Below are 21,115 nucleotides of genomic sequence, written 5' to 3'. Positions count from 1 at the left end.
AGATCAGGGGGCTCGCCGAATTCCCGTTTGGGATGGAAAATGTATCTTTCATAATCACAAACTACACGAAGACGACTTCCCATGTACTCCAACTCGTCCACGCCCCCAGAAGTTCAGAAGGAAGACATAGAGCGACAAGGAGACACTGGGAAAAGCAAGTCCGGCGGGAAGACACGTCCGGCCATTAATACGTCTTCCTCCCGCAAGCGCCTTGGAAAATTAACTCCGGGGAAAAGAGCTAGCAATTTACATCAGAAAGTGTGTTTTCTTTTTCTTGGACAAAAGGTCCGGCGATTTCCCCTGCTGCTCACGACTATCGGGAGTTTATCAATCTCTACACAACCCAACCTGCATAATTCTTTCCACTCTAACACTGGATCCCGTGATCGCAGGCAAGGGGCGTGCATCTGCCAATGAACACAGAGCGAAGTCAAAGTGGACTCATGTTCTCTAGAAACGTCCCCGTGGAGACATCCTTCAAACACTTGCATCTCTGGCCCGGCCGGCGTGGCTCAGGGGTTGAGCGTCGACCTAGGAGCCAGGAGGTCACGGTTCGATTCCCGGTCAGGGCACCTGCCCGGGTTGTGGGCTCGATCCCCAGTGTGGGGCGGGCTGGAGGCAGCCGATCCATGATTCTCTCTCATCATTGATGTTTCTCTCCCTCTCCCTCCCCCTCTGAAATCAATAAAAATATATTAAAATAAAAAAAAAAAATCTTGCACCTTTGTCTCAAGATGACTCAGAAACCGCCTACCACGGATGCTGAAAGGAACAACTATATTGCAGACTTACAGATCAAAACAGCTATCTGAACAGCCAAGGTTGGAAAAGACGTACAAAGCCCCATGCTATTGGCTTTTGAAAACACCATTACTCATTTTATGGATTGAAAACAGGGACGTTTGTAAACTGCGTGGGTCAACATGACCAGAGGAGAAAAGCCAGGTCTCTGGAGGGACGGGGAGAGGGGGAGCACCCCCACGCTGTTGCAACCACATCTGTGGGACCAGCAGGAGGTGACCGGACACGTTTTCTGGATAATCGCGACAGGATCGGCGCGAGCTGCGTAAACCATCGCTCCTTTGGGCCCCAGATGTCATCTACTTACTATTTGAGGCATCGGGTCAAAAGCACAGAAGGTATGCAGCCCGTCAGGTGTGGCTCAGTGGTTGAGCATCGACCTGTGAACCAGGTTCGAATCCCGGTAAACGGCACACGCCCGGGTTGCGGGCTCCATCCCCAGTGTGGGGCGTGCAGGAGGCGGCCGATCCGTGATTCTCTCTCATCGTGGATGTTTCTCTCTCTCTCCCTCTTCCTCTCCCAAGTCAATAAAAATATCTAAAAACAAACAAACCAGACGGGTGTGTGTCTGCGTTCTTACCTCGTACGACCAGACGCACTGCACCCCCGCGAACCTCCGCACGCAGCGGCCCACCTCCACGTCCTCGTGGGTCGTGTACATCTCCCGCAGGCACTTCCCGATGTGAGGGACCATCCGGCGCAGCACCTCGCGGCTCATGATCACGCCGGGCCCCCCCATGCAGAAGTTCTCCCCGGGCTCCAGGGCCAGCTTGCCCATCTCCTCCGTGGTGCCCAGGCCCGTCTGGCCCAGGAACAGGGGCTCGCTGCTGTTGAGGCTGCGCAGGAAGCTCTCCAGCCGGTCCCCCTTGATGTACACGTCGTCGTCCGCCCGCATGAACCACTCGTACTGGTCCAGGTAGTGGTCGTGCATGTACTTGAGCATCATGAAGGACTTCTTCTGGGGCGGGTAGGAGTCGTCCACGCCCCGCAGCGGCACGATGGGGATGGGGATGGACGTGTCGGAGCCCTCGCTCGAGAAGAACTCCACCCGCCCGGGGATCGTCTTGGACCACGTCCTGGAACGGGAAACGGAGGGGGCGTGAGAGGGTGGCGCGGGCCGGGCGCCTCGTTTCCCCGTGTATCTGCTGCTGCTGCGTTTCAAAGGGGGATCTGATAAGAAGCCACTCGATCAGCGGAAGCCCTCGCGCCGCCGCCGCCGCCGCCGGGGGACGGCCAAGTCCCCATTCATTCTCAGAGAATCCCAACAACAACAACAAAAAAGGACGAGGGAGTGTAGAAGCGGGTCCAGGACGGAGGGGGTTTTGGCGACGGCGGGAAACCCGATGACCAGGCCACCGAGGGAGGAATGTTCAGGCGAATTTGCTGATACTCTCGGCTCTCTGGCTACAAATTCCTCCACTCCACAAAATAAAAACGCAACCAGGCCGGCCGGCGTGGCTCAGTGGTTGAGCGTCAACCTATGAACCGGGAGGTCACGGTTCGATTCCCGGTCAGGGCACAGGCCCGGGTTGCGGGCTCCATCCCCAGTGTGTGGCGTGCAGGAGGCGGCCGATCCATGATTCTCTCTCATCATGGATGTTTCTCTCTCTCTCTCTCCCTCTCCCTTACTCTCGGAAAATAATAAAAAACATTTTAAAGAAGAGATGAAATAGTCAACTTCTAGGAAAAACATCTCATACAGGATATTTCAATCGGTGAATATAGCCACAGTAAGATAAAAAAACACGGTTCCCCCCAAATGTCCCACCCAGTATATTTCTCTCACGTAATGGCTAGATTTGGGTTTATTATGGTGACAGTGACTTGAAGGATCAAAACAGCATGAATCCCTAATGGGAAGTCTGAGGGGGTAAAGGTGACTCTCACCTTTTATTCTGGGTTAGAATTCTGTGGGGTTTTTTTAATAATATATTTTTATTGATTTCAGAGAGGAAGGGAGAGGGAGAGAGAAACAGCAATGACGAGAGAGAATCATTGATTAGCTGCCTCCAGCACACCCCACACTGGGGATCGAGCCTGCAACCCGGGCATGTGCCCTGACCGGAAATTGAACAGTGACCTCGTGGTTCATAGGTGGACGCTCAACCACTGAGCCACGCTGGCCGGGTGGTTAGAATTCCGTTGTACTATCCATCTCAGACAACGTCAGGGTCAAAGTCGAACAAGACTTTAAACCTGACAAGTGTTTTCCCTTAAGACACCAGGATCCTTCATAGAGAGACTGAGGGTCAAAATCTGGCCCACCAGCCAGACCAGAGCGACCATCACCAACACGCTGAATGCCTAAACCATGACTTGAAATGAGGTCATTGTCCAAGAAGAGAAACCAATTAATTTCAAAGGCAGACAATCTAACCTCAAACCACCGCCACAGCCTCTGTGCAGTTTTATGGTTAACTCCACCCAATTCTCTTTTCCTTTTTAGGGAACCCAGGGGAAAACGCGTGGCCCTTTTCTCATCTTCAAGGACTGGTGGCTGGAGGCAAATCTCTTAATGTGACGTTTTTTTTTAAAATGTTATTTTTTAAAAATAGATTTTTTATTGATTTCAGAGAGGAAGGGAGAGGGAGAGAGAGATAGAAACATCCATGACAAGAGAGAGAATCACGGATCGGCTGCCTCCTGCACGTCCCTTACTGGGGATGGAGCCCGCAACCCGGGCATGTGCCCTTGACTGGAAATGGAAGTATGACCTTCTGGTTCATAGGTCGATGCTGAAACACTGAGCCACGTCGGCCGGGCTAAATTGATTTTGTAGAGAGAGGAAATGAGGGAGAGAGAGAGAGAGAGAAGCACTGATGTGAGAATCATGGATTGCTGCCTCCTGGGGATGAAGCCTGAAACCCGGGCCTGTGCCCTAACCAGGAATCGCACCGGCGACCTTTTGGTGCATGGGATGACGCTCCACCACTGAGCCACCCCGGCCAGGGCGATCTGAAGTTTTCGTAAACCCTCCAATCTCAAGAAATGATGCTCTTTTCACTTGGGGCGCCTGTAGTTTAAACAGCTCCACCGCGTCAGAGGGCTCTCAACACGCCAGGTGATCTACCGTTCTGGGGGGAGAGGGGGGGCGTGGGTTAATGATGTGAAATAAATGAAGGAAAAGCTGCTGTGACGGGAAAAGGTCAGCTCCCTCACGCTCCCCAGCAAACGTCCACTCTGCCGTCGCCACGGTGGCCACCGGGCACAGAGCTCCCACTCGGCTGAAACCACAGCGCACTGGCAAAGGCCCTGCCCGCCAGCTCGGCTTTCCGCCGCCTGATAATCGGCTCTTGCCCGAGCCCAGATAAGACACCTGAAATGTGAGCGTGCCAAGCAGCCTTCCGCCCGCCGGCTGCTGCGCCGTCCTGCCAGCGAGGGAATCACAGCAGGGCAGTGCAGCCGGCCCACGCCAGCCCCAAGGAACCCGCTGCCGGGTGGGCATCTCCAGGGTTTCTGTTTCTACTACGTCGTGTCGCTTTAAGAACGACTATGTCAGATGCATTTCTGGGCGAAATTGCATCTCTGGCGTGACCGCGGTCCTGGGTCCACGTTCGTCATGTAGAGATGCGTTTACAAAGTGGCCCTGGATGGTTTGGCTCCGTGGATGGAGCGCCGGCCTGTGGCCTGAAAGGTCCCGGGTTCAATTCCGGTCAAGGAAGGGCACGTACCTGGGTGGGCAGCTCCATCCCCGGCTCTGGCTGGGGCTCATGCGGGAGGCAAGCAATTGATATGTCTCTCTCACGTCGATGTTTCTCTCTCTCTCTCTCCCCTTCGCTTCCACTCACTCTAAGAATCAATGGAAAAATATCCTCGTGTGAGAATTAACAACAAAACCCACAAAAATGTTTTTAAAAAATTTACAAAGCAGACAGTGGTATATAGACTTGTGGTGTGGATTATGACTATTATTAACAATGTATAATTCTACCTTCAAGTGCTTACTGGTTTTTTTTGTTAATCCTCACCAGAAAATATTTTTCCATTGACTTTTTTAGAGTGAGCGGAAGGGAGTAGGTAGTGAAAAAGACAGAGAGAGAGAGAGACAGACACACTGATTGGTTGCCTCCCACCCATACCCTGAGCAGGGCTGGGGATCAAACCTGCAACTCAGGTATGTGCCCTTGACCTGGAATCGAACCCATGACCCTCTGGTCTGGGGGGGGGTCCGATGCTCTAACTGCTGAGCCACACCGGCCAGCCCTACTCTGGGTGTTTTTGGATGAAGGATCAGAAAGGATTTATTTCACTTTCTCCTTTGCGTTCTCTACATCTGCTAAATTTTCTGCAACCACAGAGAGGTGCTTTTAGGGTTAGAAAATAATTTACATTTGGGGGAAAGCTTTAAGTTAAAGAGCATCCAAAAAATACTGAAAAGATGAGACACAACAGGAACTTTTACTTGTGCAGTAAAAACAGGCTTCACTCTACTCAATGGACAAAAATTCAAAGACAAATGGAGTAAGATTGGGTACTTTCTCTCACAATTTTCTACACTTTTAGTTTTGCTATTTACGATAGGTAAGAAGGGGAGATTGTCTGTGAGTTCCACCAAATCACGACGACACATGTCGTCTGAGGGTCACAGTGCTAAGTTTGAAGGGACTCAGATGATCAAATTATCTCAGAATTTGGAGTCAAGGGAAGGAGGGAGAATAGAGTTTTACCCTGAGAACTGACAGATCCCAGGAATTACACGTATACAATAGCCCGGCCGGCGTGGCTCAGTGGTTGAGCATCAACCTATGAACCAGGAGGTCACGGTTCGATTCCCGGGCAGGCCACATGCCCGGGTTGCGGGCTGGATCCCCAGTGTGGGACGTGCAGGAGGCAGCCGATCCGTGATTCTCTCTCCCTTCCTTTCTGAAATCAATAAAAATATATATTAAAAAGTGACAGAAAAGACCAAGCCTCAGAATGATGACTCCAGGCCTTGCGGAAGCCGAAGGGACAGGTTCGGGCAGATGTCAGGAGCGTGATTCAGGCCGTTACCTGGCCTGACGCACACGGGGAGCGGCACAGCCGGGGTGCTTAGCTGCAGGCGCCTGCTTCTGTGCCCTGTGGCTTCCGGATGTGCGGTTTCCTCTTTTAAAATCGTTAACTGTCTCATTGTGCAAGGACCTTACGCCGTGAGCAATCTCACATTCTTTTTGAAAGGAGGTACAAAGGTGGGGAGATTAAAAAAAAAAAAGACAAATCAAATTACAGTCACCTTTTTTTTTTCCTTTTTGGCTTTAACAAAGCTGTTGGCGGGTGGATTACAGGTTTCCCACCTGGACAATGGCCCGGGCTCCGGCCCAGGAGCGGTCCCAGGGTATCAGGAGCTAACAGCAGCCTGCCCTGCGAGCAGTGACCGCAGATACGCCCTCGCTGAAAGGCAGAATTAGAATGTGGACACTGAGCACACAGGCGAATTCTGACCTCATGACATGGTCCCCAAGTTCAAGTGCTGGGGAGCTATCTTATGGACCACTGAAAAGTGTAAAATGCAAGGAATTTTTAAATATGTTTTTTAAAATTGATTTTTTTTTAATATATATTTTTATTGATTTCAGAGAGGAAGGGAGAGGGAGAGAGAGATAGAAACATCAGTGATGAGAGAGAACCATCGATTGGCTGCCTCCTACACGTCCCCTCTGCTGGGGATTGAGCCTGCAACTGGGGCATGTGCCCTTGGCCAGAATCGAACCCGGGACCCTTCAGTCCACAGGCCGATGCTCTATCCACTGAGCCTGGCTAGGGCTAAAATTCATTTTTACAGAGGAAGGGAGAGGGAGAATAAGAGGGAGAGGGAACGAGAGAGAAACATCCATGATGAGAGAGAATCATGGATCGGCTGCCTCCCGCACGCCCCCTACTGGGGATGGAGCCCGCAACCCGGGCATGTGCCCTTGACCGGGAACCGAACCATGGCCTTTTGGTTCCTAGGTCGACGCCAACCACTGAGCTCACTGGCCCGCCTCCAGCCTGTATTTAATCAACCAAAAACGAATGTACTGGGGCTACAGAACAAATGACGGTGGCGATAAATGCTTCACACACCACCAGGTTAAAATGAAAAGGTGGACAGCGCCCCTACTTCCACATCATCGCTGTTTCTGGTTCCCCCAATTCCATTCGGGGCCAGAGGGAAAAACGATGCTGACAGCAGGCGGCAGCGCTGAGTAGGCACATTAACACACGGGGTCCCCGTGACACGTGCGGTCACCCCATTCCCCCGGGGATCCCCTCCACGTCGTGATGTTCCGGTAACCGAGGAAAATCGAATTCCAGTAACCAGACAGGCGTGCTCAGCCCTACATTTCCGGACGGGATTAACGGGCTGACACAGGAATGGCCCCGGCCAAGTGCCAGGGAGCCGGGAGCCAGCGTGCCATCTGGGCCCAGCAGTCTTGCAGCTGCCTACAATGTAACACACTCAGAGCTGGGCTGGCCCTGGCCGGTATGGCATAGTGGGTTGGGCGTCACTGGTTCGATTCCCCGTCAGGGCACGTGCCCAGGTTGCGGGCTTATCCCCGGAAGGGTGGGGGCAGGGGGCAGCCAATCCGTGATTCTCTGTCATCATTATGTTTCTCTCCCTCTCCCTTCTTCTCTGAAACCTGTACACATAAAAGATGAAGCAAAGAGGGGCAGGAGCCTGTGACAGGCCTTTCCTGAACCCTTATTTTATTTTATTTTTTAAAATATTTTTTTTTATTGATTTCAGAGAGGAAGGGAGAGGGAAAGAGAGAGAGAGAAGCACCAATGATGAGAGAGACTCATGGATCGGCTGCCTCCTGCACGCCCCCTATGGAGCCCACAACCCGGGCATGTGCCCTGATCGGGAATCGAACAGTCACCTCCTGGTTCATAGGTCGACGCTTAACCACTGAGCCACGCTGGCCGGCCCTCATCGCTTTTATCTCTCTCTCCCCAGCCCTTCCTCTCTAAAATCAAGAAAAATATAATTAAAAGGAAACGAACACAACCGGGGATAATGTAGACAACCGCGACTCTCCTTGGACGATTCCACCCATTTGAGGGCATCGAGTCCGCCCCCACCAGCCTCCCCGCCTCACCGTTTTCGCCATGTTTTTCGCCCGTCTTCTTGGGCAGGTAACTGAGAACGTGCGATGGGTTGTGCTCCAAAAACTCCCTTACAGGCTGACCACTTGGATGGATACAGATGTACCGAGAGTGCCAAACTGAATTCTGAGAGAGCAAGTGCTGCTCTAAAGTCTCCAGATAAGCAAAGTCCTACTGAGTTCCAGGAGGCGGGAGAGGCACCCTCACCGAGGGTGGGAAAAGGGACATGGGACAAGGCCATCAGGGGGGTGACATCTTGCCATGAGATTCCGGGATCCAGAGCTGGCGTTTCTCAAGCTTTCTTCCCGCAACTCCCCGCAGACTGATGCGAATCTATCCCGGAGCCCTTTGTCCCGCCCAGGGCTACGAAGGGAAACCATCCCCCTCTATCTTCTGAGAAAGCAAAGAAAGAACAAGGCCTGGCTGGTGTGGCTCAGTGGATAGAGCGTCGGCCTTTGGACTTAAGGGTCCTGGGTTTGATTCCAGTCCAGGGCACGTATCTCGGTTGCAGGCTCGATCCCCAGCCCTGGTCGGGGCATGTGCAGGAGGCCGCCAATCAATGTGTGTGTGTGTCTCTCACACTGATGTTTCTCTCAGTCTCTCCCTCTCCCTCCCACTCTCTCTAAAAATTAACGGAAATCAGGGGAGGATTAACAACAACAACAACAACAAAAACGAACAGAAACACAGTTCCTCGTCTTCAGCTCAGGGCAGCTAGGAACCAAGACAAATAAAAGGTGTTGGGTTATTCCGGCTGGTGTGGCTCAGTGGTTGAACATCCACCTCTGAACCAGGAGGTCACAGCTCGATTCCCGGTCAGGGCACATGCCCTGGTTGCAGGCTCGATCCCCAGTGTGGGGCGTGCAGGAGGCAGCCGGTCCATGATTCTCTCTCATCATTGATGTTTTTCTCTCTCTCTCCCCCTTCCTCTCCGAAATCAATAAAAACTAATTAAAAAAAGAGGTGTTGGGTTAGGTCAGTGCCCTCGGTCTAAAAATGGACTGAAAATCTAACGATGTAGGCTTCTAATCCAACCATTACTTTTTTAAATCGCTAAACAACATCCAAACTCTCCCAGCAAGAACAGGTGAAGTGTAGCCAAGAAGTGCCGGGGACAGAAGAGTAACAAAGGGGCCCTTGTCCACCGGAAATTAAAATATTATTTGACTTCCAGTCCCTTCCACGGGTGGGACTGGCCGGAGAACAGACAGGAAGATCAAGGGAACCAAATCGGAAGCTCGAGAAACAGACCCAGGAATGCGGAGTAGGATGGAGATGGCCTCACCACCGGGAGGGAAACCAGGGCTGGTGATGTTCCTACCCCTTTTACGATTAGGGGGGAAAAAAAAAGTTACTTTTAAAACTCTCTCCTGGATCATGACTTTCTGAGCTTGGGGTGGGGATTTAAATAAAAATTAAAAAAATGAACGACATGAGGATGTAACTATTTTTCTTTTTGGTTAATCCTCACCGGAGAATATTTTTCCATTGGTTTTTAGAGAGAGTGGGAGGGAGAGAGAGAGACACACACACACATCGATGGGTTGCCTCCTGCACGTGCCCGGACCAGGGACAGGGAACCTGCAACCTAGACCGGTGCCCTTGACTGGAATCGAACCCGGGACCCTTCAGTCCCCAGGCCAATGCTCTACCCACTGAGCCAAACTGGCGAGGCCTGAAGATGTAACTTCTGTATATCAAACAATGTCATTTATTTTATTTTTTTAAAGGGAAGAATATGAGTTGCAACTAGTAATGGAAGACGCAAGGAACCCAGGCGTACTGATGACCTGTCACCAACCAACATGACACATCGTTACGGGGGACTCACGGGACCATTTTGCAATGAAATGACCTCGAATACAAATCCTTTGCAGGAGTCAAAGCAACCGTCGCAGGTATTTTGCACATCTCCAGCCACCCAGAACCTTCAAGGAATCTTAGCTCAAGATCGGTTCGGAGCTTCACCAATACAATCACCTTAGATGCAAATCTCCTCTCAATTTTTGAAAATAAATTTATTACGTGGATGAAACCAACAATACACCCACCCATGTGCCGGAAAGCGCTAACAACTCTTCCTGTGCAAACCCAGCTCTCTGCTGACTCACCTCCTTCCCCTAAAGACCGATTCCCCCTCAGGCCTTCCCCGCCCCCAGGGGTGACACAATCACCCCCTGCCTTTCAAGGCAAAATCCTAGAAGTCCCGCTAACTCTTCGTTGCTTACAAGTCATGGACGTTCCGTCAGCGCATCTTTAACTCTGGCCCAGGGACCGCCCGCTTCTCCCCATCGCCCCCCACTAGCCCCAGCCAGCCGCACCCCCACCCAGGCCCCCTCCTAACATCTCCCTGCTTCCCTACAACTGACCGCCCACACGCCAGGCAGAATTTACTGCTCAAAACAGAATGCAATCGCCTCCCTTTCCTGCCTAAACTAGGTCTTGCTAATTCACTCAGAATGAAACTCCAGGAGACAACCCGACCGGTGTGGCTCAGTGGTTGAGCGTCGAACTATGAACCAGGAGGTCCCAGATTTGATTCCTGGTTGGGGCACATGCCCAGGTTGCAGGCTCCATCCCCAGTAGGGGGCGTGCAGGAGGCAGCTGATCAACAATTCTCTCTCATCATTGATGTTTCTCTCTCTCTCCTCCTCTCTGAAATAAATTAAAAAGAAAAAAAAAGAAACCAAAAACACTGGAGTGTTTGCTAAGGCAAAGGAAGAATTGGAATGAATTTGCCTTTTAGGGAGATGAAAGCTGACCACACCCCATGACAAACCAGAGTCCCACCTTGTGCAGGAGGATTCCAGCTAACTTTTTATTTTTATTGATTTCAGAGAGGAAGGGAGAGGGATAGAGATAGAAACATCAATGAGAATCATTGATTGGTTGCCTCCTTGCACGCACCCTACTGGGGGGGTTGGGGGGGAGGGCGGGATTGAGCCCGCAACCCGGGCATGTGCCCTTGGCTGGAATCGAACCTGGGACCCTTTAGTCCGCAGGCCCGACGCTCTATCCACTGAGCCAAACCAGCCAGGGCCCAGCTGGCTTTTACACCGAGCTGCGCATGAACTTTTTCCAATCTAAGAGCTGAGCGTGGACTCCTGGCTCAGGCTGCAGAGCACAGCAAAGGCGTAATCATAAGTTACACCCTACAGCCTCCGTCTCACTTCAGGCCTGCCTCCCGAGTTCCTCCAGGCTAAAACAGTCCTGTGCCATCTCCTGCAGCCAGTCTAAACACAGGGTGGACAGCGGAGAAGCCCAGGCCCTTCACAGGGCGGGGCAGGTCCCCCTCAGGCTCCAAGTAACTGTAACTTCTTAAGATCAAAGAGATAAATGAAAAGGTATGTGGGAGAGCGATGAATGACTGGATAGGATACACTGTTTCCCCCCCTAAGGGTTTTTTTCCTTTATCAGAAAGGCAGGGCTGTCCACAAAGAAGGAAGACAGGACACAATGTGTCTGGATAAGGACTTTCTTTATCAGAAAGGCAGTTTAGTTGTCACAGAGAAGCAAGGGGGTAGGGAGGGCAGAGGGTAAATTGCGTCCCTTTCCCCCAAGTGCCTGAAGGGAAAGAAAAAAACCCAATGGGAAGAAATGGTACCCCTGAAAAAGATGAGATAGGAGATTTTTTTAAAACCACGCTGTGAGCGATTGGCAAAGCTCACCCTCAATTTCTGATGTGGATAGTTCTCGGGCCAAAAAGCACAATTCGTGTAAAGTTCTGGGTAATTATTCACTCTAGATCTGGGGGGGTGGGGGGGGACGGACGGGGGGGACAGACACACACCTTGATCTGCAGGTTCCCAAATTGTGACTTTGGTCTCCAATGGCACTTAGGGGCATCCCGTCCCTCAGGGCCCTTCTGGGCAGGACCTCAGCTCTGGATTTAGACAAGATCCTAAAGCGGGGACACTCACGAATCAAGGCAATGAAAGGGCAAAGGGAACCAGGAGGTCACGGTTCCATTCCCGGTCAGGGCACATGCCCGGGTTGTGGGCTCCATCCCCGGCGTGGGGCGTGCGGGAGGCAGCTGATCCATGACTCTCTCTCCCTCTCCTTCCTCTCTGAAATAAAAAATACATTTTTAAAAAAGAACCAACCAGCTTGGCCTTGCTCAGCGCTTTGTGCTCCAAAAGTTCCCTCCCGGAGGCCCTCCCAGCCGGGTTTGCACCTCAGCATTTCTGTACTTCACACGGTCGTGTAAGGTTTCCATTATGAACCCACGCCCCTCGTCTACCTCAAATTCCCCCCAGCACCCATCTGCCATTCCCAAACCATCTCCCTGCTAAAGACGACTTTGCCTAATCCCGTCGCTAATCCCTGAACATGATTCCGGCCACTTTTATGACTCATCTGGCCAACTAGGGCCCAGCCCCCGGCATCACATCACCAAACGGCATCTCATCACCGAACCGGGCTGGTGAATAGCACATCCCCGCGGGCCAGGAAACCACTTTTCCCAAAGGTGATCTTTCCACTGACTGCACAGACTGGTGCGCTCAGTGGGCACCCCCTTTCACGAACAGCAGTGCCCCCAAAGTGAAATCTACACCCATGCCAACAAGGGGGTTTAACCAGGTTCATTTCCATGGGCTCTGCAAGGGCAACGGGGCAGATTTCAGACAACCAACCAGCTAGCAACCCCCGCTGTCACCGAAAAGAATTGTCCTAACAGCCTTATTGAGGGAGATCTGTTCAGTCGGGACCATTCAAACAAAAGACAGGCTGGAACATGGAAAGCTAAAGTGCCTTGTGCAGCCTGGCCAGCGGGGCTCAGTGATTGAGCAGAGTCCTAGGAACCAGTAGGTCACGGTTCGATTCCCCATCAGGGCACATGCCCGGGTTGCAGGCTCCATCCCCAATAGGGGGCGTGCAGGAGGCAGGCGGTCCATGATTCTCTCCCATCATTGATTCTCCTCTCTCTCGTTCTCTCTCTCCCCCTCTCCCTTCCTCTCTGAAATCAATAAAAAATATTAAAAACATTTTTTTAAAGAAAGTGCCTTGCACAGTCAGGGTGAGGACCACACCCAGAGCGTCACCATGGTCCGTCCATCTGACCCCCAAGCCCCTACATCTTGAGTGATGAGAGCTCCACGTCCTGCCTCTGACCTCTGCTGCCCAATGCCTGGCTTCCCCCGAGGGGCATCACCCTAGGGGCACCCCGGGAGCCTGGGTGCTGGGAACCAGGCCAAGGCAGGAGCCGCGGGAGGGATGCCGGCTGCAGGAGGGGGGCTCACCTGTACACCGCCACGGCGCGGGTCTGCAGGTATTTCTGGGCGGTCATGACTCCCACGAAGAGAAAGTTCCTGTCGCGCGGGCCGCCCTCGGGAGCCGGGCCGTGGGGCCAAGACTGCGCCCCGCGCGCATCGCTCCGCGCTCCGCCGACCTGCGAACCCGCCGCCGCCGCCTGCCCGGCCCGGCAGCCCTCGGGGCTGGCGCGGCGCCGCGGGCCCGCTCGCTTCAGCTCGGAGGCGCGGGGCAGGACGAGGCGCGAGGCCAGCACGAAGCCCAGCACCAGCCCGAGCAGCACGCTGAGCCAGGCGCGCCGGCCCCGCGCGGCCATGTCCGCGCCGCTCTCCGCCCGCCGGCTCCGCGCGCGCTCAGCTCGCCGCCCCCGCCCGCGGAGGCCAGCCCGTCCTAGAGCCTCCAGGCCCGGCCCGGGCAGCACCGCCGCCGCCGCCGGGGGCCCGCCGCGCCCATCGCGGCCCCCGAGCCGCCCGCAGGCCCCGCGCCGCCGCTTTGTTCCGCGCGCGCCCCGCCGCGGCCTGCGCCTTTAAGGCGGGACCATGCCCGGCGCGCGCCGGCGGCGGCGGCTTGGGCGCAAAGCGGCGGCGGGGGCGGGGGCCGCGGGGGCGGCTCCTCCCGCTCGCGCGCGGGGGCGCAGGGCCAGCGCGACGGCGACCGTAGTGGCCGCCGAGTCCGGGTCCCCGGTCCTGCCCGTCCGCGTGCGCCCCGGCCGGCTCGGCTGCGATCGCGCTGCGCCCGTGCCCGTCCTCGTCGTGGCCGGCGCCGCCGCTGCAGCCGCACATCCTCCGGCTCAGCTCGCCATTGCAACAGGAGCCCCTCACGTCACGCACGGCGCGTTAAGAAGCGGTGGGGAGGCGAGGCGTCGTGGCCCCTCTCGGGATCCGTCCGCGCCCTCCGATTGGTGCAAAAGTGAATGGGGGGCGGTGCACGTGGCTAAAGTTTAACCAGAAAAAAAAAAAAAGCAGCAAAGCCCTCCCGGCGCGCGCGCACTGCCCCGCCCGCGCGGGGTGCACCGGGGTCGCCGGGCGGCGGGGGCGCACGGCCTGACAGGCGCGGGAGGGGACCCCGGGCCGGCGCGCCCGAGTGGCCCGTTAGGCGCCCGGCGACCCCGCCTCCCCGGCCCCGCTTCCCCAGGCAGCGCCACGGCTGCCCGCTGCGTGGCCAACGTGCGGAGGGGCTTCTTGGTTCCCGAACTGTCCCCGATCGGCGGGTGCGCCCCGGCCGAGACTGTCCTCGGCTCAACCCGCCGTCCACGCCCTGCGCTCCAGCCGGCGGACCTGGCCTCCCGCTTCTCCGCGTCGTCCCGGTTCACACTGTCCCTTTGTTCCCGCCAGTTCTGCGGGCGGGACGAGCACGTATAGAATCAACAGCTCCAGGAGGCGCTTGCGACGTGCGCGCTTGGGGAGTGAACCGTGAATTCAGTTGCCTTGTTCCCTGTCACCCGTTTCGATGCTTAAAATAAAAATCTTTTTTAAAAAAAGCGAGTATGTTTCATGTCCAAGCTCCTAACAGTACGAGCATTTAATGGATGAGGAATAAATGGTAGAGGATGTTCCTACTTGGGTGTGAAGTCCACCCCTCCCCATATTCTATGTGGAAAGATAGTCGGCAGGTACCCTAACCTGAGTCTTTGTTAACTTTTTTTTTTAAATTTTTTTTATTTATTTCAGAGAGGAAGGGAGAGGGAGAGAGAGAGAAACATCAATGATGAGAGAGAATCATGGATCGGCTGCCTCCTGCACGCCCCCCCACACTGGGGATGGAGCCCACAACCCGGGCCTGTGCTCTGACCAGGAATCGAACCCAGGACCTTTCAGTCCTCAGGCCGATGCTCTATCCACTGAGCCAAAGCGGCTGGGGCCTTTGTCGACATTTTAATGTGGTCCATCCACAAAAAGTAATGCGGATTTCTGAAGACAGGTTTTGGAGTTTAAATTGTATACATTTCTAATTTAAAAAAAACAGCAGACAACAGCCAAGGCCACGGGAGTGAGGAAGTTCCCGTATGACAGATGTTTGTAGGGAGTACAATACCGGGTGGGGCGGAAGTAGGGTGACAGTTGTGAGTACGTGAAACACGAGTTTACTCTCGTCTTATTACTATTCGTGCATTCTTTCCCATACAAACAACTGTCCACGTACGTTTGCCTTTCCTCTCTGAAATCAATAAAAACGTATTAGGAATATAATAATAATATGATCGGATGATTGACATATGACACAATCGGAAGCGCCGGGTGGTGGCACATGTGCCGTTTCTGCAGTTGAATGGCGTCGCTCCTGTTTATTCTTTGGGTAGCACCACTTTTCCTGGCACTTGTGATTTATGTCAGAAATAGTGCCATCCCCCGCCTTCCCACAGACACCCTCCCTCCAAGGTGACCCACGTCTAAAATTACTCATTATGCAGTGAACACCCAGTGCAGGATCCTGGCCGTGGTTGTGGGGAAAATACAGGACCCACAGCCATACACGACCGGCTCTCACACCGTCCCAATGAGGTTTTTAGTAAGGCCAAAAGCCACAGATCCTGACCGGTCATCGGATCCCCCAAATTCGTCAATACCCCCCTAATTCACAATGATCTTTCCATCAAGCACACAGCTGACAAGACACAGCTGTTCCATCTTGTGACCTATGGGGTGGTTTCAAGAGTCCGACCCAGTGGTCGGCAAATTCATTAGTCAACAGAGCCAAATATCTACTTCTTCAAAATAGACTTGCCCAGGCAGAAAACCGACTTCTGCGCATGGGCCACGAAGTTTCAATCGCACTGCATGTGCGCGTGCCTGCGCGTGGTATTTTGTGGAAGAGCCACACTCAAGGGGCCAAAGAGCCGCATGTGGCTCGCGAGCCGCAGTTTGCTGACCACGGGTCTAACCCGCTTTCAACTCCATATTTCTTCTTCTAGACTAATATCCAAGGAAAAGCCCATTTCCAGTGTGGCTCAGTTGGTTGGGCATTGACCTATGAACCAGGAGGTCATGGGCACGTGCCAGGGTTGTGGGGGGGCTCGATCCCCAGTAGGGGGCGTGCAGGAGGCAGCCCTTTAATGTTTCTCTCTCATTGATGTTTCTCTCTTGCTCCCTCTACTTTCCTCTCCCTAAAATCAATACAAATAGTTTCTAAAAAAATGAAAAAACGAGTGTCCTTAATCACCATCAGGTTAGGCTAGTAGGGGAAGCCCCAGGCTACAGTTATTCAATGGTGAGGACTCCTACTGGCCCGCACCGTGCCCACGAGGGGTCCTGGGCTGGATCAGGGGCACAGAGCCCGGATTTCCGTCTCCCTTCGCGCTCAGAAGTTCCCTCTGGGCCAGCTGCGTCCCCACTCGGGGCTGTTTCCTCATCTCTCACTGGGTGTTTCCACTACGTCACGTTCAAAGTTCCTCCTCAGTGCATCGAGGCTGAGGTTGAGAAATGTGTTAAAAAAACACATCCTACAATTGCCTTTCTGTTTTCTTTTTTTAAAAAATATTTTTAAAAATTGATTTCAGAGAGGAAGGGAGAGGGAAAGAGAGAGAGAAACATCCATGATGAGAGAGAATTATCGATCGGCTGCCTCCTGCACGCCCCCCACTGGGCATGGAGCCTGCAACCCGGGCATGTGCCCTGACCGGGAATCGAACCGTGACCTCCCGGTTCATAGGTTGATGCTCAACCACTGAGCCACGCTGGCCGGGCATCTATGGCAGGTACTCAACATGGATCTTAACATCTATGGTACTTAACATGGATCTCCACCGACGTAACTGAACATTCTCTCACCAATCAGTCTGTTCCCACACATGTTCCGTTTCTCTCTGGGGCTAACACATGGAGTGCCCATGAGAGGTATAACCTTTCAAAGAACATGCAGCAATTTCTTGGAAACCCTCAGTAAATACCCCAGTTGTTTGCTGACAGCCAGCCGGGAACAAACCGACAGACAGAGTTCCCTGTAAGGGCTTCTTGGAAGACGATGCTTCGGGGCGCCCCTCCTCAAATGCGGGAGGGGGGTGGGGAGCTGAAAAAAGTGGGGATCGAACCCGCAACCCGAGCATGTGCCCTGTCTGGGAATGGAACTGTGACCTCCTGGTTCATTGGTCGGCACCAACCACTGAGCCACACCGGCCAGGCAGAGGTGATGAACTTCCGACCTGAGCCTGAAGGGGGCGCCAGCTGCTTCCACAGCCTACAGGGATGAAGGACCGGGCCCAGGGTCTTCCCAGGCAGTGCCTGGAGCCTCCTCTGTCTAGACTTGTGGTTCCCAATGTGGGGCACACGCCCCACTGGAGGGCAACTTGATGTTTAAGGGGGGCAATTCGAGAATGAGTTATTCACAGCGACTGTTTTGCATTTCTTATGGTCGAGGGGCCTCGTAGACAGTCTATACATACATACTGTGACATATTTATGCGTTTCAGTTCTCTCTGATATGTTTTGAAACTTTATTTGCTATTTTTTCATATCCCTTCACATTATTATTATTATTATTTAACAATTTCATAGTGAGTTCTTCCTCAGTTCGTCCACTGTCCTTTCATCCTTTTGTTTTTCTCTTTCATGGGTGCCATGTTCTTTGGCAGCTTGTTTAGACTGAGTTCATGGCTTTTTATGCTTCCTCCCTGGGAACAGGAGTTCCCTTTTTTAATAATAAGAATTCTATGTCACCGGGGTGGGAGGTGGGGGTACCCAGGATGTTAGGGAAGCTCAGGTGGGGCGTGGCCGGAACGAGGTTGGGAACCACTGGCCCTAGACCATCTTGGCCCCGGCTCAGGCCGGCCCTGGGTGGGCAGCAGCGAGGGAAGGTGGGCCTGGGCCTGCCGCCCTCCGCCCTGGGCCCTGTGGCGGCCGCATTGCAAAACGGCACTGTTTTGTTTTGACTTCCTCTTGGGCTCGTCCGGAGAGTTTATTTACAGAAGTAAGACCGCCTTGTTCTTCTTGCGGTGACACATACACGATGCAAAATGTACCCTTTTAAGCATTTCGCTTAAAAGAGCGGACAGCTTCATGTCACCGATTCCCAGTGGGTGCATTTCCAGTGTTGCACGATCGTCAGGCATCACCGTCTGTCCCCAGGATCCCAGACTAAAGCTCCATACGGTTCGATTCCCGGTCAGGGCACATGCCTGGGTTTCCGGCTCAATCCCCCGTAGGGGGCGTGCAGGAGGCAGCTGCTCTCTCATCGACGTCTCTCTCTTCCTCTCCTTTCCTTTCTGAAATCAACAAAAAGAAGAAGAAGGAGAAGGTGTCCACCCCTGGTCAGTTTAACCAGCCTCCACATTTGCCCAGCGAGATGCCCAGGGCAGAAAGAGTGGATGGAGCCCTGGCCGGGTTGCTCAGTGGTTAGAGCACCCACCCAGGGAATGAAGGGTCTCGGGTTCGATTCCTGGGCAAGGGCATATACCACGGTTATGGTTTGAGCCCCAGCCCTGTTCAGGGGACGTGTGGTAGGCAACCAATCGATGTGTCTCTCACCTTGATGTTTCTCTCTTTCTCTCTCCCCTCCCTCTTCCCTTCCTTCCACTTAAAGAATCAACGGGAAAAATATCCTCTGGTGAGGACTGAAAATAAAAGAATATTATTTAAAAATATACATATATTTCATTACTGATTTTAGAGAGAAAAGGAGAGAGAGAGAGGGAGAGGGAGAGAGAGAGACACACATCAATGATGAGAGAGAATCCTTGATCGGCTGCCTCCAGCACGGGGTGCCTGGTGTCTGGGAACCCAGGAGGGTCCTTGTTGGATGGTGTGGACGCTCCGCCTCAATCTGCCTTTTCAGGCTGTCCGCCAGGGGTGCCCGGTCCTGGGGCCGCATTTTAAGAAACGATCTGCTTCAGCCTTTAACAAACAAAACAAAAACCGAAACAAACTCCCACCCGCCGAGGAGCAAGGACAGATTCCCAGGCTTGGGAGCCAGGAGCGCCTGGGCCGCGTTGCCCCTGGTAACAACACACTTCTCGGGGTTGGCTGCTCCTCTGGGCCTTTATTTCCCAAGCACCACGGGGGTGGGAGAAGGTCAAGGTCATTTCCGGCTGCAGATTCTGGGAGGCCAGGCACCCCCCTCTCCCCTCCTCCCCCCCGCCCTCCGCTCTCTCTTGCTGAGGAGTTCCCCGGCCAGCATCACAGCAGGAGAAAAAGGCATCTGAGTGGGGGGTTCCCAGGGCTTGTTGCCTGGGAACCGTTCGTCCCATGGTCAGTGAAGACGGCTGCTGACCGCCCGGGTCTGTTTATAGAGGACCATTCAGACCCCCCCCCACCACGAGCTCTTGTCCAGGGGCCTCTGTCCTGGAGATTTCCATCTGCCCATCTTCCCATCCACCCACCCATCCGCCCATCCATTCCTGAGCAGTCAGAGTAGCTGATAGGAGGGCAGACCCCAGGCCAGGAATCAAGGGCAGACGGAAGTCCCGTGCCCACTCCAAGCTCACCCCTGCACGGAGGAGACGGTGGTGTGAGGCTTTCTCCCGGCCTCTTGTGAGGGCTTGGTTGCTGTGGGAACCTGTGACTCGAGTCTCCATTCATCCATCCGGCACAGACACATAGAACAGCCTGGCTGGTGTGGCTCAGGGGTTGAGCATCCACCCAGGAACCAGGAGGTCACGGTTCGATTCCCAATCAGGGCACATGCCCGGGTTGCGGGCTTGATCCCCAGTGTGGGGCGTGCAGGAGGCAGCCGATCCATGATTCTCTCTCATCAGTGATGCTTCTCTCTCTCTCCCTCTCCCTTCCTCTCTGAAATCAATTAAAAAAAATAAAAAATAGAAACAGAGCAAACCCAGCTCTGGAGCTCAGCTAGTGGCCCTGGCCCGCTTATAGCCGGCCGTACCTTCCTCAGGCTCCTAGGGCCCCGGCAGCGTGGGCATCCGTGTTGACATACGTCCACACAACACGCAGCCACAAGCAGATCGTACTTGGGACTACTCAGCAAAGTAAACTCATCAAGCCCACAAGCTCTTCTCGGATGCCAGGAGGCCTAGGGCATCCATTTCCCCCGTCTTGGTCTTGTCCAGGCTGGGCCAGGCAGGAGGGTGGGGGCGCCCCCTGGCTGTGGGTGAGGGAACTGCTCCTGAAAATCTAGTGAAATTGGTTGGGGGGGGTCCTAGGAATGGGGGTACAGAGACCAGCATCAGCGCCCCTCCTCCCCTGGACTCCAGGGAGGGAGAGAAGCTCTTGTATTTTTTTTAAAAAATATTTTTATTGATTTCAGAGAGGAAGGGAGAGAGAGGGAGAAACATCAATGATGAGAATCATTGACCGGCTGCCTCCTGCACGCCCCGCATTGGGGATGGGCATGTGCCCTAACTGGGAATCCAACCATGACCTCCTTGTGCATAGGTCGATGCTCAACCACTGAGCCACACCAGCCGGGCGGTACAAATTCTTTGTATACAAGGTAAGTGAGCCATTTGTCTCTCGCTTGTCGAAAAGATCTTTTTTATTTTTTATTTTCTGAGCTGACTCTCCATTTTTTTGACCTGGAGATCATTTTCCCATGTATGTTTCTTACTTTTAGAGTCAGGTGCATTCGCCATGTCCTGTGTGGTTTCTAACTTTCGGGATGAAGTCCTGCCCTAAGCTGGCGCTTGGAGGCCATTCCTCAGGGCAGCTTGGCCCTGGTGGGGTCAGGGTCAGGGAAGGTCAGGGTTAGGCTCAGGACCAGGAGGGACCCACGTAGGAAAGGCAGGCTCGGATTGGATTGTGGGGGCCCCCTGGGCATAGCAGTCTGGCCATAGGTGATATGGGGAGCAGATTTTAGCGGGGAAAGGACAGGACCCAATTTGCATTGGGGGGTTTACTGGGCCACTGTGGGGTTCTGGGGTGAGGTGAGGGGTTCCAGTGAGGGGCCCTGCTGAGGAGCCTGGGTGTGTGTGTGGGGAGAGTTGGCAGGACACACAGATCCTCAGCCACCCTGGCCAGTAAATGGAAGCAGGGAGACGGACAGATTGGCTGTTTCTGTGCCCCCTTCCCCCCGAAACTCCTATGGGGGCAGCCGACTTGGGGGCGGAACCATT

General features: G+C 53.9%; 1 protein-coding gene across 1 annotated transcript in view; it reads right to left on the bottom strand.

Moving 5' to 3' along the window:
- The window catches only part of CHSY1 (chondroitin sulfate synthase 1), a gene marked incomplete at its 5' end in the record, with an annotated part of 30,568 nt that extends 17,136 nt beyond the window's left edge, over positions 1–13,432 (bottom strand). Inside the window, 2 exons of the mRNA XM_081114830.1 lie at positions 1,382–1,877; positions 13,107–13,432. Coding sequence (XP_080970956.1) covers positions 1,382–1,877; positions 13,107–13,432 — 822 coding nt within the window. The remainder of the gene's footprint in view (positions 1–1,381; positions 1,878–13,106) is intronic.
- Positions 13,433–21,115: the final 7,683 nt, after the last annotated feature.

This window comes from Myotis nattereri, assembly GCF_964212035.1.
Source record: "Myotis nattereri genome assembly, chromosome: 21".
In the NCBI taxonomy this organism is placed as follows: domain Eukaryota; kingdom Metazoa; phylum Chordata; class Mammalia; order Chiroptera; family Vespertilionidae; genus Myotis; species Myotis nattereri.
This window is presented reverse-complemented; position numbering and strand designations above follow the sequence as displayed.